This window comes from Centroberyx affinis, unplaced genomic scaffold, assembly GCF_046629955.1.
Source record: "Centroberyx affinis isolate AG114_WGS23_722 - 3 ecotype Tasmania unplaced genomic scaffold, CSIRO-AGI_Caff_v1 ptg000793l_1, whole genome shotgun sequence".
NCBI lineage: Eukaryota > Metazoa > Chordata > Actinopteri > Beryciformes > Berycidae > Centroberyx > Centroberyx affinis.
The window spans coordinates 72,754-89,646 of NW_027279399.1; the positions used below are offsets into that span (position 1 = coordinate 72,754).

General features: G+C 43.0%; 1 protein-coding gene across 1 annotated transcript in view; it reads right to left on the reverse strand.

The window, feature by feature from the left end:
• ano8b (anoctamin 8b) overlaps window positions 1-16,893 on the reverse strand; it is a 34,500-nt gene that overhangs the window by 15,708 nt on the left and 1,899 nt on the right. Inside the window, exon 2 of the mRNA XM_071520369.1 lies at window positions 101-211. Coding sequence (XP_071376470.1) covers window positions 101-211 — 111 coding nt within the window. The remainder of the gene's footprint in view (window positions 1-100; window positions 212-16,893) is intronic.

Consider the following 16,893-nt stretch of genomic DNA (forward strand, 5'->3'; position numbering starts at 1 on the left):
CATAATGCAAGCATGCATTTCTGGTGTGTGTGTTTGTGTGTGTGTGTGTGTCTGTGTGTGTGTGTGTGTGTGTGTGTGTGTAATTGTGTGAGTGAGTCACCTGCAAATGTCATGAGGACATCACAGTTCTCAGTGGGCACCGTTTTCATCCAAGACTTATGGGACATGATGTGTCTCCCAGCCTGGAGCAGCCGCTTCCCAAACAACTTATCTGAGAGAGAGAGAGAGAGAGAGAGAGAGAGTCACCTTTTCAGAGTCAAGCAGTGTGAGAAGCAATGACACTTATAACATTTTCGGTGAACCTCCCCTCAAAGCCCTCACCCCCACCGCCCCAGCACACACATACGCACACACACACACAGACACACAGACAGACACACACACACACACACACACACACACACACACACACTCCTCCGCTCAGCCAGATTTAAATGTCACACCCCCCTCACTATGAAACATGAGACTGACAGAAATGGACTTAACCCCGTCCTGCCAAGACCAGAGGCCAGTCATTGTCAACATCGTGTGCACTGTCTCTCTCTCACACACACACACACACACACACACACACACACACACACAAACACTCAGTTCAATCAAGTCCACACATGTCAGCACAGTTATTTCTCATGCTGTGGGCTGAACCTCATCGACACCGACATGCAAGTCTGGGTCCGTCTACACTGTAAAAAACAGAAAACTCTTCAACTCTTCACTACACATGGTAGTTAAACATTTCAACCACATCCAGAGCCATGAATTCAGCTCCTGTGTTGAATTACCCTGTCCCTATTCCTAAAGTCACACAACAGCAAGCCAAAAATAGCTCTACTGTAGCCATCCAGTAATGTCACATTATAACACGGTCACCCTCAGTGCAGCAGTCCGAAAGAAAATAACACACAGTATGTATTTATTCTGAGGTGGACGCTGTTACATTATGGAAACACTACATTTTGAGACAGACGCACAGCAGCTTTTGTCTCCAGGTTTGGACGAACTTTACCTTACTTACTCCGTTACACCTCAGTCATCTGTCACTGACCTCGGCTCATCAATCTGCACTCCAGAGAGTCAGCCGGGCCAATAGTTTAAACAGGGATTAAGCGATTCTTTGACTGGGGCTGGTGTAACCCCAGACCCCCCTGCTCAGTTTGTAAAAGCCTCTGCCTGGGTCCTTAATAATAGTGACGGGAGCCTGGAGAGAACGCCCGTCCCAAAACAGCCCTGTGATCACTGAGGCGCGGGTCCTCAAGAGATCCCGGAAACTGGAGCACTTTCCAGAGATCACACACACACACACACACACACAGGCACGTTTAGCATCACGCAGCCCGCATAAAGGAATATACCGCTTCTTTAGAGTGAAGGTGTTGGAGCTCTGTGAGCGAAGGTAAGTGACACATAATCGAAATGTGAAGGCTACACATAATCGATTAATCAATTAGTCGATGGACAGAAAATTAATCGCTTATAATTTTGATAAGCGATAAATCGTATTAGTAATTTATCAAGTAAAAACACCACACATTTTCTGGTTATAGCTTCACAAATTCTAAGATTTGCTGCTTTTCTCTGTTTCATATCATTATACTTTGGGTTTTTTGGCTGCTGGTCAGACTAAGTAAGACATTTGAAGAATCACTTGTCATTATTTTTGACATTTTATGTATATAAGTGATGGATTAATCGATAATCAAAATAATCTTTAGTTGCAGCCTTACTTCTCATTTTTTTGTCTATATTATATGCTTTTTTAACAGAGTTACGCCCTACCATCAGTGTTGCTTATTTACATATCCATGAGTGCACGCACACACACACACACACACAAGTTCAAGGCCACAGCAGGCCATAATATTAACCATGATATCACCACTGCCGTCATGATGCCGTCCCTTCTATAAATCATATCTCTGCATGTTCTGGGGATCCAATAAACACCTGTCACATAAAAACATCATTGTTCTGCTGCTCAGTGTGTCCCTCTGCTTCCTGGAACAGGCTAATGACAGAGAGAGAAGGGGGGGGCTTCCTAGAAACAACACAGAGGGTCTTTTCCACAGAATAAATGAATGTGCATATATGCAACAGGGTAAAATAAGGTTGAAATATTTGCCTTAGATGCTGTATCCCCTCATACCTTTTGCTGTGTCTGGTTAAAATCAGTGTAAATAGGAATTTGGTCTTATTTTACTTTAAGAAGGGACACCACAAGTAGCACACTTAGAGAGAAGTGATGCTAATACAAGCTTTACTCAAATCTGAGGCCTCATCATCTGCCTTTTGATCAAATTCAACTTGACATATTCTGTGTGAAAGGTAATATTTTCTGTCATGCCAAAAGAAAACATGTCGGAGTTATAAAATCTTACCTAAATATTTGACTAGGAGCTAGCATTATTTAAAGGATCTATCTGCGGTACTTACAAAGAGGCTGTGACAACTTTATCTGGCTCCATGCTGCTCTTCCCTTCTGAAGAACGTTTTCGAACATCACAACAGACCGAACGGGGAAAAAAGGGAACGAGGTTAAGTTTGACTTTTTAATCTCGAGTGCTGCTCCCAGATACTGAAATCTGGCCGGCCGCTTGACTGTGCCTCAGATGAAACGCAGCAGGCAGCGCCAAGGACATGACAGGCATTCTAATGAGTCCTGTATTCATCACTAAGGACACACACACACACACACACACAGACAAACACACACACAGCCCTGGGACAGCCAGCAGATTGGTTTCAACACTTCTGCAGTGCCTCAATTTATGAGCCTCATCGGCGAGCATGTGTTCAGACGGTTTGTGTGCATGTGTGCGTTTGTCACTCGGGTGAGGGTGTCTCGTACGTTGTCCGTCAAGGCTCGACTGCACAGGCCGGGCCAGCGTGACAGGTGTGTGTCTGTGTGTCTGTGTGTGTGTGTGTGTGTAGACCAGTTTGTTTCTGCAGTACACAAACACACCAGGCCTCGGCTTCCATGGAAAAGGCTGTCGTCACTTCCAGTAAATTAGCCTCCTCAAAGCAGCACACCTGAGACCGCGGCCAGCTGAGCGGAGACCATTAGACTGTTCTGCACCAGGACCAGTGGGGCTTTTCAGGGTCACCATTAATTCAGACTTCTACAACCACCGGTCAAATTAAACAAGGGGGGTGAAGGAGAGTTGAGCAGTTTCCCCCCTCTTGTTTCATCTCAAATGGATAGTTAAAGGGGCCCTATTATAAGAATTCAGTGTTTCCTCTTTTTATATACACTGCATGTACAAAATATTAGGGACATTTTCCTGATAATTCAGTTGCAGCCCCTTTTGCACAATCCTTAACAGTCCTTCTCTAACTTGTCTGCTTCTCTACATCTCCTCCTTTGTGATTGGTATAGATTTAATAAGGAAAATCAGTAAGGTATAATGGATTTTATATGGATTCACCTCATCAGTGTACTTCATGGAAAGAGTAAGTGGCCTTTTGTACATTCAAGGTATGATCAAATATTTTAATGTAGACATGGTTAAAAGTTGATTTTGTTTGAGTGGTTAGATTGCAAGTTATTGTACATTCAAAAATCCATCTTTTTTTTTAATGGCAATTTTGGACTAACTCCAGGAAACAATACTAAACAATACTAAAATCCTTCCAATCAGGGAAGTTTGCAGCATTTGAAGTGGAAAGCCTCCACTCAGCAGGTTTACCTCATTTGAATTAGAGGAGCTGCTGCTGTCAGCCAAACAGAGTCCAGTATGGTGACTGTTCTGCCTGTGCGGATATGAAAGTGACTTGTTTTTCTTGATTTTGATGACACTTAAGTGATCATTAGTGATAAGTGATCATTGTTTTGGTGTTTTGCCCTAAATGTTGGAACTGGTCCAAATTACTGTAATAATAAAGACACTCAATGTAGACCACGGCTTCCGTTTTTTTGATTCCAATAAACCGCACTGTTGTTGCTCCCATAAACATAAAACACATCACTTCCTGTGCAGCAGAGGATTTTTCCCAGGAAAGAGGGACCGAACCCCCTCATAGGTGTTTAGAACAGCAAATGTAGCTTTCATGAACTGGTTATCGGTTGAATCACTGTATGGTATCAATCGGCAATAGAAAGTACCAATTTGTCTATATGAAAAAGTTGCAGATTATTTTAATAAATACCATTTTAACTAAACTCTATTTATGTAGTTGCAGCTAGAGGGATTTGGGTAAACCAGAGTGAGGCTCCATCTAATCAAACTGCCCTCTGTTTAGAAGACCGGCTGTTTTAAAGTTTTCTGTTTGAAACTACAGCCCAGCTGGTAAATCTCTACTAGCGACTAGATAGAAAGAATAATCATAGATGTTGTTTATGCTGCAAGCTGAGTGGCTTTATGAATTGAAAAGGCCCTTTTGGCTCTGTAATAGAAACCAGGTTGTTGTGTGAGCAGGTTGGCCTGGGACGAGGGGCGATACAGATAGAGCCTGTATTACTCAAGGCCTTCGCAGTGAGACGATGTTCCAGGGCAAACGCTTATCAGACAGCAGCCAGGCAGCCAGAAGAAGCAGGGTGCCTTTCTGTGATCCCAGTTTGTCTCTAAAGAATTTCTCTGGGGTATTTGTGTGTGTGTGTGTGTGTGTGTGTGTGTGTGTGTGTGTGCGCAGGTATTTGTCTATGTGCATGTGAGCTTGAGATATGAAGTACCCCTTTGATAGGGTGTAACTCTAGTACTGGAAGTCCTGTTGAGCACTAAAATGAAGGTCACAGACACTTGAGCGAAGAATTGATGATGCATTCAGTGTCTTCGCTGGCTGTGGGAGTTTGGTATTCATGCTTGGTTGGAGCAGCTTTGGGCCGATTTTGCCGATTTTGATTTCGCCAGGTAGGGTTTGTTTTCATTTTTGGGTTGAACCTGCTAACAGTCTAACAAAGGGTTGGGAAGTTGGGAATGTTTTTGTGGAGTCATACATCAATAGTAGCATGTGTGTTGGTGAGAGTTTGAAATGATTAATCAAGTCAATGACATCATGGAGTAATTCAGTTAATATATTACTAGTTGAGGACACTTATTCGACATGATGACAATAATATGAGCAGACAAACCAATATCCTAACAATATAGGAGAACACAGGAGAACTTTCAGGTTCAGTAAAACGCCTGTGACCTATTTTGGTTCCTGAGTCATAGTTTAAGAAACACTGGCTGGTAAAATACCATTATTATAAGGTATTAAGTGAGTTAGGAAATGTAATAGAAATGCAATAAACATATTTTTGCCTTGTTGTCATTTAAAATCAAAGGCCCACATACAATATATTTTATTTAATATATAGTTTACCACCCACTTGTACAGCTTTAAATGTGGGTCCAAACATGTTTTTAATGGAAGGTGGCCAGTGCTTGGGGTCAGTCTATGTATATCCAGAGTGTGAGTTGCTTGAGCTATACATTACAGGTCACAGTAAGACTTCAGTGACAAGGAGCTGCACTAATCAATGAAAAACACAGCAAAACACATCAGTAACTAACTAATTTACCACACAGTGTATTGCAGGTCTATAGGACTAGAGTAGTACATTTTACAGGCCACACATATAAAACAGTCTACGGTCTAGTTTCAGATTAGAAATCACATTCCTGAAACTACTGTATGGAGAAAGTCCAGAGTTATGGTCACACCTTAGAGTACACAGTATGACACTTTACAGAAGAGCAGTATGCGTCCATTAACTTAGGTTCACTTCAGGTAAAAAAACAAACAAAATACTAAGGATTTAATACCGTTTCTTGCTCCCTATCATGTGCTTTCAAACTGTCACAGTTGTATTTTTCTGCCCACATACAGCAGTAAACATTCATTTGGGGGCACAAAATGTGGCCCATATGCTTTTAAGGCCTGCAGCACAGGCTTACTGTATGAAATGTGATAAATAAATGAACGAATGAATGAAATGTCATTTTCATTTGTACCTCTAGAGAAAGTTGCCTTCACTCCTAATCTGCCTGGCAACAGAGTGAATTTCCTCAGAGACCAGTGACTAGAGCAGGATTTGACTGTCTGACAGCAGCCAAGAATTGGTAATTTTACAAACCAGCTCTCATTCAGCCAGATTAATGTAGAGATATCCAGACAGAGACAGAGACAGACAATCAGAGACAGAGAAGTCAGTCAGCTACCTAGACAAAAAAACTAACATTTCTATCATCACAACTACTGAGTGTGTGAAACAAATGTCTCCATTAGAAGGATTGCATCAGTTAAGTGGGACGGAGAATCTAATCAGGTTCAAACAATCCAATGATTTCCTTAATTAGAATCGTCTCTGTCTCTGGATCTGTGTGTTGCCGTCCTGCATAGACGAGCCCCCGCCCAGCCCCAGTGAGGGGATGAAGACAACATTACAGCTAGTCAGTGCCTTTTCCAACCTGCTCCCAACTCCCAGCCTTTGTCTTTACACACACACACACACTCACACACACACTTACACAGAGACGCAGTGCACACAGACCAAAACGCACACGAAACAAAAACAAACACAGACTTCACACACATAAATATACATGCAGACACACATTAAGACACACAAAGCTCTAACATCACTGCATACATACAGTATACACACACACTTCTAAAAACATACAAACTTACATGCAGCAGCATACACAATCAAGTGTGTGCTGAGCAAATCATGCAGCCTCAGCTATACAGTAATGTACACAAGCCAGAGAGGGGAATCTGCTGTTTGCCAAACCATTCCATCTATGAAGATACTGTGAAGCCAAGCAGTGGAATCTGCAACTGCAGCCTACATGCCTTGAGGGGAGAAAAACATCCAAACCTTAACCCACCCTCTCCTCTGTTCCCTCCTCTCTCTCTCCCTCTCTCTCTCTGTCTTCTTCCTCGCTCCCTCCCTCTTTCTCCGACTCCCAAACACTGACTCGCTTTATTGCTTGTCGCAATGGCCACCTCACAGCCCCCCCTCCCAACGCATGCTAGCGCAAAATGAGCCATGTATGCGTAAGCATTCTGCGTGCGTTTACAGACACCACACCGGCACACACACACACACACACACACACTTCTGAATTCCACATTGGCTTTCTTTTTCCACTGGCAGCTGTACACACAGATTTGTTTCAGCCGATAGGAGCGCCCCTCTCCCTCTTCTAGCAGGGCGCTCTTTCTGTCTGCCTCTTCCCTCTCCTTTTCCTCCATCTCAGCCTCTCCTTCTCTCTCTGTTCCCTCTCTTCCACCCCACGGCTCTCTCTCTATATATTTTTGCCTCTATCATCCCTGCTTTCTTTTTTCTCTCTCTCTCTCATCCAGCCCTTCTCTTAGACCCCCCCAGTCACAATCCCTCTTTCTTTGAGTCCCGCTTTCTCTCCCCGCTTTCTCTCCCTGCTTTCTCTCTCTCTCTCTCTCTCTCTCTATCTCCTCTCCCCACCCTCTCACCCAGTCTGTCTCATCAGTTATTCGTCATTGTGCTGCTGTGTCCACGGTGCTCCTGTGGACAATGCCCTCACGCTGAACGCTTACAAGATCAGCCATTCTTGGAGCAAGCCCTCCAATGTGTCTTTACTGATACAAATAAACACCCCGATGGGTGTTTATGGATAGGCTAACAGACTATATACAGACACACAGATGACGGGTCACACAGTGTTGTTGCTCCAGTGGCCGAGACCTATCACATTAGTGCCCCCTGTAAAAGCTTCATTCCAGGCATTAGCAGTGGCATTAGTGCTGCTCCGGTTCGCTTTACCCGGCCTGCGAAACCTTCTCTCACTGGAATCACTCAGTAAACACCGACATTAGAAGGGATTGAAGGTACATGAAGGGGATTTAAATCACACTGTAACTACTGTGTCAAAGAAAAGTGACGACCAACTACAGCATAGGCATTTGTACAATATCGGCTCCAAGATGCATTTTTTAAAAAGCAAGTAATGAAAATCAGTTTCCAAGCAGTACTGCAATCTCCACTGCCTGTTCCTAATTACCAAACTCACTTTCTTCTTTTTCCAGCCACTAATAAATGCTGCAGAGATAATCTTACCATTGTATTCATCCCAGTTATTACACACAGACACTGGATTCAGCTTCAGTGCAGTCCTCCAAAGGAACCTGAATTACTTTCTCTATTTAGTACAGTAGAAGAAAGAGAGAGGACACTAATAGAGAGCACTGCTGAGATGAGAGACTGTCTGTGCGATGTAATTCAGATTGGGACTAGATTGTCTTCATACGGCCGGGAGAGGGGAGGCGTCTGTTCTCCCTGTGTGATGAATGGGATGAAGATGTCGGCGCTGGTGGATGTCAGAACTCTGGTTTCCTCATTAACAGGCACAAGGGGGATAATAGGGACTCGTCCTTTGCTTCGACATAACAATGATTACATGCGACACTGGAGCAGCCCGTGGCCGAGAGCCAGAGGAAGGACAAGGCGAGACCATGTAGGACGAGAGAGCCCCAATCCTCCCACAGTGGAATATCTGAAGCATTGCTCTCCCTCGTCCAATCTCCTCTCCCTTACATCTCTTTCTTTCTGGCTTTCTCGCTCCACTCCCCGCACTTCCTCTCACTCCTCGTCTCCCACTCTCTCTCTGACAAACAAGCTAATAGGTGGTTCACTCCCGGTTAGCTGGTTAACTCGGGTGAGCTCCCCTCCGCGATGAGGGGAAAGGGGCAGGGATAGACCTGTCATGTCTGTCAGGGCTGAGGGCTAAATGAGGAAAAAGGCCAAACTACAATGCTGTCTCTTATTCAGCCAGGTAACAATCATGAAAGAAAGCCAGTGTTGAATCTGAATTTCATGCCCAGTCCATGCAGAATACTCCTTCAGATAGGCACAGACTGGTTATCTAACTGGCTGAATTGGGCATTGTCAAGAGGAGGATTACAAATTATGAATAAGCGAGTGGCGATGAATGCAGCATAGAGAATGGCAGCTTTTGTGGGACCAACAGACCTCCTTGTTGAGCGGCGGACACAGCCGGACTCAACTGCCAAAGTGCAGGGAGGCTTTTCTAATGAACACACAGAACAGAGGCACATGGATTACACTTACCGACAGATTGGACATGATCACGAGTGGTCATTTGTGTGCTGTAAGAAGCGGGTTTAAGAATATTCCAGAATATTACCCCCCTTACCTGGCTGCAGTAAAAAAAAAATTGCATACAATGACCATAATACTCTTCCGTAAATTTCAGATGTAACCAAAACCTTATCTGAAAGGGTTTACCTTTAAAAATGGGGGATAGGCCTGCTCTACAAAACTGAAACTGCAGGTTAAATGCAAATTGTTTCATTATTACTACAGAAAATGTTCCTATTTGGGGCACAAACAGGGTCAGATGGGGGTCCCAACAGCCCAGCCTTTCTGTGAAAACAGACTCATACATTTTTAAGGAGCTTTAAGAGAAGGCATTAGTGTGTAAGTCAGGTCTGATACTTTTGAATGGTTTTACTGGGCTTGAAACTAACAGCTGTTTCAGGAAAAACTAGAATTTGAGGGATGAGGAAAAGATTGTACCGCTCACTGACTGGTTCGGGGGTCATATGAGAGTCAGTCCATTGGTTAGGAAACTTGCACTCACTGTTGTGTAGAGGTTTAATATATTATGGGGAAAATGTTATGGGAATGATAGATTGGTATCATCAAAACGGATGGGATTCAGGTCAGTGTCTCATGAGGGCAGGATGGAAAGCCATCTCATTCATAATTACAAACAGGTTTCACTATAACCAGGCATTCTACTGTAGTGAGACATACCAGTACTATCTATCTTTCTATACTGTAACTGACACAGATCAGAAGGTATTTCTACTCACATCAGATGCTGTGTTTTGCAGCAAAAGACCAAGAAATACCAGAGTAATACCAGAGTGAATTTAAACAGTAATGGTGAAACGATAGCAGTCAGTCAGTGAATCAGTGTGATGGCTGAGGACGAACAGCTCTGGATGACGGCATGCTATTCTATTCCTGGACAGGAAAGATGGGAGCGAGGCTTCAAGTCGGATCAATACCCAGAGGACCCGGCGATTACTGTACATTACTATACACCATTCCTCCCATTTCCTCTCCCGTTCAATGACAAGCAGAGGAAGACATTAATGATGCAGCTTTGATTTCTTCTGCCTTTCAAAAGGAGCTGGAGGAGCTGGAGAACATCTATACAGCATTATATCCTGACTTCTTTGGCTCTACAGTTTGCATACTGGAATTAAGGATGTCAGTGACACCATAATACATTTTATCACATATCAAAATGGAAATGAGATGAAAAACTAATTACAATGAATAAAAGCTTTGATAGAGCCATAGTATTATTCCTTGCGTAGTTCTTTCATTAAAGAGTACAATGGCTATTTGGTCCGAGGCCAAGGATACTGTAGCATTGACTGAATTCACCCAAACGGGTGCAATTGAATTTCATTCAAAGAAACTTGCGGCTTTAAGTTGGTGAAGCCTCCTCAATTATAGAAGCAATTGAGTTAATCTTCTCTGTGGGTGAAGTGAGATAGTCAAACTCAAGGACATTTACACAGACAACAGGCTGATGACTCTTGTGCTTCAGTAAACAAGGATCAGGAGACAAGAGTGAAATACTGGAGACGTTTCTCTCAAATGTAAATAGGGGTGTTGGAGCAACGGCGACATGCTTTATTTTCCTTGACAGCCGATTTGTTCAAGCGTCATATGTAACATTGTGCAATCTCAGCCCTCTGGCAGCATTTTGCCAAGGGAAATGAACATGAGTAAAAGCTGCAGAGAGATTCAGAAACATAACCACACTCATGTTTCCCTGACCACATGACAAAGAGATGTGAGCCTGATAGGTGAGTTAGATCAGTGATTCTCAAACTTTTTCATATCAAGGACCCCTAATTTAGTCCACATTAGGGCCATGGACCCCCATTTGATGATCCAAATCTGAGAATATTTTTATTTTTAGATCTGATTTTGTCCAGAATCCTATGACTATCTGTATTGTAGGCAGAGAGAGAACAGTGAAAGTGATCAAAATTGTCATTCTTCTACATTCTCTAATGGTGTTAACTTCTTGTAAATGAAATAATGGTTTAAAAAAAAGTTTAACAATTCATCAATTTTCTGGGGACACCCTGGAACCCCCTCAAGGACCCCTGGTGGTCCCCGGACCCCAGGTTGAGAACCACTGAGTTAGATGACACATATGGGTCAGCGTGCTGCGCCTTATGTGAAACGGTGGTCCAAACAAAAGAAAAGGGTGGATAAAAGGGAAGGATGAAAAGGGGAAAGTATGATTTTACCACCTTAGCTGCAAGAACAGTTACATACATGACAGATGTTCGCCTCGTCTAGTGAGCCACAGCGTTATCTAAACAGTATCTAAGCAAACTAGATAAAAGAGAAAAGAGAAGGATAAAGGCAGAGAAAATGTGTGAAAGGGAAGAGCAATAAAGGAGGGCCTGTACTTTACTGTCGTAGGCTTTCATCAGTCAACATTGACTGTCTGTGTGCAAATATATTAGCTGGAACAGAATGTTCCTTTTACTTGTAGTGATACTTTCAGCCGTATTCATGTTCTTATAAAGAGCACAGGCTAGAAACTAAAGGAAAAATTCTGTTTTTCAAGCAAACAAGAAACAAAACAAATGAAAGAAAAGTACAAAGAAAGAAACAAATGAAAACTAGCACAGTGCAAGTTATATGCTTGTCATGTAACAAGTGTAAGTGTTTTTCCAAGACAGTCGGATACAGACAACACCTCTAATCTTTTAGCAACACTACTAATTGAGACTGCAAGGGGTTTGGAGTAGCAAGATGTTACAAGTCATTTGTTTACAGTCAATTCTTTAAGGCTTTAACAATAGGATATAATATTATAACATTTGCCTTGGTGAGGAGTTATTTATTGCATACACTGATTGTAATTGTGGTAGTAGTCTATTAAGCATGATTTCATAATTTGTTCCAACAAATGAACATGTGCCACTTGCCATATAGTTGATATTTACTAGTTTAAGTAGCCCAATATTTTGTATCTTTTTGAATCTGGCCTTTGATGCAGTATATTCCTTAATCCATTTTACTTAAGGCTAAAACTCGAGATGAGTTATCGGGGCATTGCCTACTGTAAACCCTTGTGATGTGAGGTATTTCTGTTAGTAAGACACAACTGACAAGGATATTGAGAGCTAATGGGCTCTACTGTCATTAATATGCAAACTTAAGGGATGTTATAGACTTATAAAGGATTTGTGTCATGAATTACAGCTCTCCAACACCACAACTCAGAAAAGGGGTTGATGAGGTTACTCTGACTATATATTCATTTATTACATGCATACTTTTTATATCTATTTGCACCCTGTTTAAGCAACTATGAGCGTGCGTTGATATCGTTAATACTTGAATTGATACTTTGTTACCCCGCAATACATGATTTTTCCCTACAGGATGGCTGCACCTGAACTAGTTGGCCTATAGGAAGGTTACTAGCACAGGCATTTTAGACATGCATAGTTCAACAAGAACTGATGAAAATCGTATAGTGTCTTAGTGACAGATGCTTGCACTTCTGGCAAGCATAAAAAATAGCAGAAATGAGGAAAGTGAATGAGAAGTGATTTCCCTTGCCCTATCTTCTAAACAAACAAGGAAAACAGATTGAAAAAGAGGGCCAAATAAGGAGAAACATGGAAGTTAAAAGGGAGAGATATTGAGGTGAAGTCCTCAGGGGAAGGACCTGCAGCCAAGCCCTCATCTGTCATCAATGACTATAGGCTCTATGCTAATGTATTAGCTGGAACAGAAAGTGTTGTTTTCCCCTGTACGCTGCTGTTAGTTACTCTGTCAAGGCCCTTGAGCCGGCCGCAGACGGTAAAGTGAGGCTGATGAGGAATGATTCTGTTTCTCATATCCTCTAAACAAGCTCCCCTCCTGCGCTGTACTCTTAACAAGACAAAACACAGAGCAACGGCAGACACAGAGGGAGAAAATGCGCTTAAGTGATAGAAGAGTGACTACTGAGCTCTGCAGTCATCATCAGAGGAAGCCCGGGCGCTGCAGCATCACTGCATTACCTGGAACAGGATGTGCTGCTTTCCACCGGGGCTTAACTTGGACTCGCTGAGGCCATTCAGCCTGCTATAGCGGGTAATGAAGAGAAGATGATGAAGATTGATTACGCCTCCCCATCTACTAAACAAATAAAAAAGCATAGTGGCTAAACAAAAGGCGTTAGGATGGACAAGAGAGTGATAAAGAGGGATCTACTTGCCACAGATGTACTCATCATCAAGACCGAATGTGCTGTAAAATTCCCTCAAGTATCATTGACTGGCTCTGTGCTCACACTGACATAGATGATACAGACATGCTGTGAATTAGCTGGAAGAGAGAGAGCTTTTGTCAGCCTGCGTTGTAGGTTATACTTTCAGAGCCCTTTAGCCTGCTCTAGACGCTGGAGAGTGGCTAATGTGGAGCAATTCCCCATGACCGAGGCTAAAAACAGCATTCCTCACCATGGTCATTGTACTTCTCTTGGCTCTGCTTAGCAACTACCAAAAAAAAAAAAAACAGGATAAAGGACAGGGCGACCGAATGCACTTGAATCCTACCGTTTCCCTCAGGCATGCAATATCAGTTACGCGCAGGAGGAACGCTGGTTATTGACCCAGCTTTGATCACACACAATGGCATCCTAAAGACACCGATAGGGTCTCTACTACATGTCACCGGGTTCTGGCTCAATACTGAGCACAAGGCAGCAGACAGTCAGTACTTGCGGGACTTTCTCTCTACTCAGGACACAGCAGGCTCTGGAGTGTGCATTATCATTCTCTGCTTACAGTGTGATAATCTTCATGGCTATAAATGGAAAACGGTAAACTTCCAGAGGGCATGAATGAGGATTTAGAAATTGGTTGGCTGGAAGCAAAGAGGCATTATGGGCGATATGATTAAACCATTAAAAACTTGAGAATCTAGGCCAAGTGAATCACCACTGGCAGGACAGATGGATTAACGCAACTCAGGGAAGTAGCTTCCTAAATCATACCCATCTAATGGTTGTGGGTATAGGGATCTATATAGCAATACTGAAGGTGTAAAACAGGTTTTTCTCTGCAGTTCCCATGTCTGGACTAGCATTTGGGAAACCAAGCCAGCAGCTGGAGACTGGAAACAGAAAGGCCTTCTGTTTCTATGCTGGTGGAGAGGAGAAGCCATATCCTCATTAAAGTAATAATCTGCAACATTGTCATATAAATAAATACTGTAATAAATTGCTACTCTATCGCCGATCGCTGTAACACAAGTGATTCAACCTACATCAAAAGCTTTGACATTTGCTGTTCTTAACACCAGTGTCTGGTCGGTCTTTCCTGGGAAAAATCCTCTGGCGCATGGGAAGTGATGCGTTTTGTGTTTCCACTTGTTTTGGAATAAACAGAATAAGAACTGGGTATTTAGCATGAGCAGTGATAGCCACCATGGCTGAACAGACAACGAAAAGAGCGCCATCTACAGAAACTCAAACTTCATGAATAAAAAATCCAAGTAAAAAGATGTCACAGTACTGGACACACTGTTTGATTGACAGGTGATCTTTGGAAATGCAGTGCAGAAACACCACAGCAATGAGCGCTGAGCATCACAGATGGAGACCAAAAAAACAAAGAGGATCTCACAGATTACCAGTTTAACAATTTCATCTGCAAGTTAGTTTTACCATCACTATTTTACAAGGTAATTTCTGAGCTGCTCATCAGAACTGTTATTACAGTAAAGGTCTGGCCCATCAATTTTATACTTAGCTTGATGGACTGCTTAATTTTAGCACCAAATGGCTTCCCTCATCACATGCTGGCTCACCTATAAAACCAATCAGCTGTGTGTTTGACCTATCAGGTAAGGTTAAGAGGAGCGGCCCGGCACTGGGGGAGACCCTGCAGAATACTGGTAATATATAACAACCTGACAACTATCTTATTACTTGCAGCAAGGTCACCCCACACAGAGACAATTTTCCTTGATCGCTAATGCAGCTACTGTGCAGCTCAGCACTTATTCTGGAAGGGGATACGAGAGGGAAGACGGGCAAGATGTCTCCGTCGAACATGCAATGAACGAGAGACAGACAGACAGACAGAGAGATACAGAGAGAGAGAGGCATTAGGTTCAGAGTCATTAGACACCACACACTGCTGTCATTATGCCATACTGCATCATATTCATCACCCCCTACATTTATGGAGATGTGGGAGGACACAAAACCAATGGCTCTGTCTGTCTGCTGCTGTGAAAAACAGCTCTGCTTTTACCGACTGGGAAGTTCAGTTTGATGCTTTCGCCACTCAACATCGCCCTGCATCACACTGCTGTATTTAAAGCAACCTGTGTGACACTGAACCTGACTAAATCTGTCTGAAGCAAAGCTGAGGAATTCTACTTGCTCAGGAGGCAGAGAGATAGAGACAGATAGAGAGATAGAGAGAGAGAAAGAGAGAGAGAGAGAGAGTGTGTATGTATGTGTGAGTGAGAGTAGAGCCCTGGCCAAGTGTCTATGGAGTGCAGATCCCTGCTTAATACACTTTTCTCATGCATTTTGCAGACTGTGAAGTGCATTTATTAAAGCCAAGCATCAAGGATGGAAACCCAGTTAAACAAGTTTACATAGATGAAAATGGGCCCTTCAACTCTCACCGCTGCCTCAGCATAGGATTCCACTTTCAGAACAGAGCCAGAGTGAAAAAAGGGTTTCATGCTAAAGTTTTAGACCAAGTTTACTTGCTGAACCTGCTCACCCTTATACATTTCAGAGAGCTATGCCTAATTTGTGCAGTGTAGCAGATACAAGGCAAAAAAAAATGCAATTTGGCCATAGCAGAGGTCCTCCTGAAATCAAAATGTGATATAAGTTTTCAGTTTTGCAATAGGCAATTAAGGGCTAACATCACAGCTGCTGTGAAGAATCCCCATGCATTTGGCTACAGTGTCTTAATTACTGACAGATTTTGGACACTAGCCTGATGAGACTATCTGCTTGTCATCTCCACACCATCTGCATTAGCCCCAAGCTGCAGATGTTTTTGCACTGGCCCAGACTGAAAACTATTTACCACGGTCTTGCAGGTTAGTAATATTTTCAGCCCTAATATGCATTGTACAAGGGCTCAGGGCTAAATCTCATGCAAGCCAAAAATCTAGCATGAATGGGGAGAAGGTCATCTGTAATGAAATGGGGTTAGAGCAAATCAGATAAAATTTTCAGGAATGTACATGGGGACAGAATATTCAAAGGCTAACAAGTATGTGACAGCAGCACATTACTGACGCCTCTCACTCAAGGTAAGAATGAGCGTCATAATGAATGTCCTAACACATGCCAGCCACCCTGGGAGTCCTAAAACTAACCCATGTGCTGGTTGGTTGAGCAACCACAAATTACATGGCCTGATTTCCATAACGCAGTATCTTATCAACATGAGCCTCAGAGGGACACAAGCTAATTGGTGAGCCTTTTACGTTGCTCTTTCCAATGATGGGTGCTTAATTAATCTTTGAAATGAGGGACTGGGAGGGTTGGAGCTACAAAGGAAGATGGCTGAGAGGATCAAAGTCATTCCAGTCTACTGTGAAGGGATTAGGAAAATATGGTGGAAGCATGGAGACGATCAACCATCCCAGCCTCCAGTGAGGAAAATCCTTCCCGGCTGGAACCGAAATCTCAGCTGGAGAAATCACACTGCCGTGCTGCTGCACTCGCTGACTGACACTGACACGTGTGAGGGCGGTTATGTGATATCATGGTAATCCCACTGAAGTCCCCAAACCCAATCCTTCTCTCTCATGAACCATGCAGGGAAATATACAGACAAGCGGGAGAGGAGGCTTCAAGAACAGGCAAAGACCGTCTCAGTCACTATTCCTAA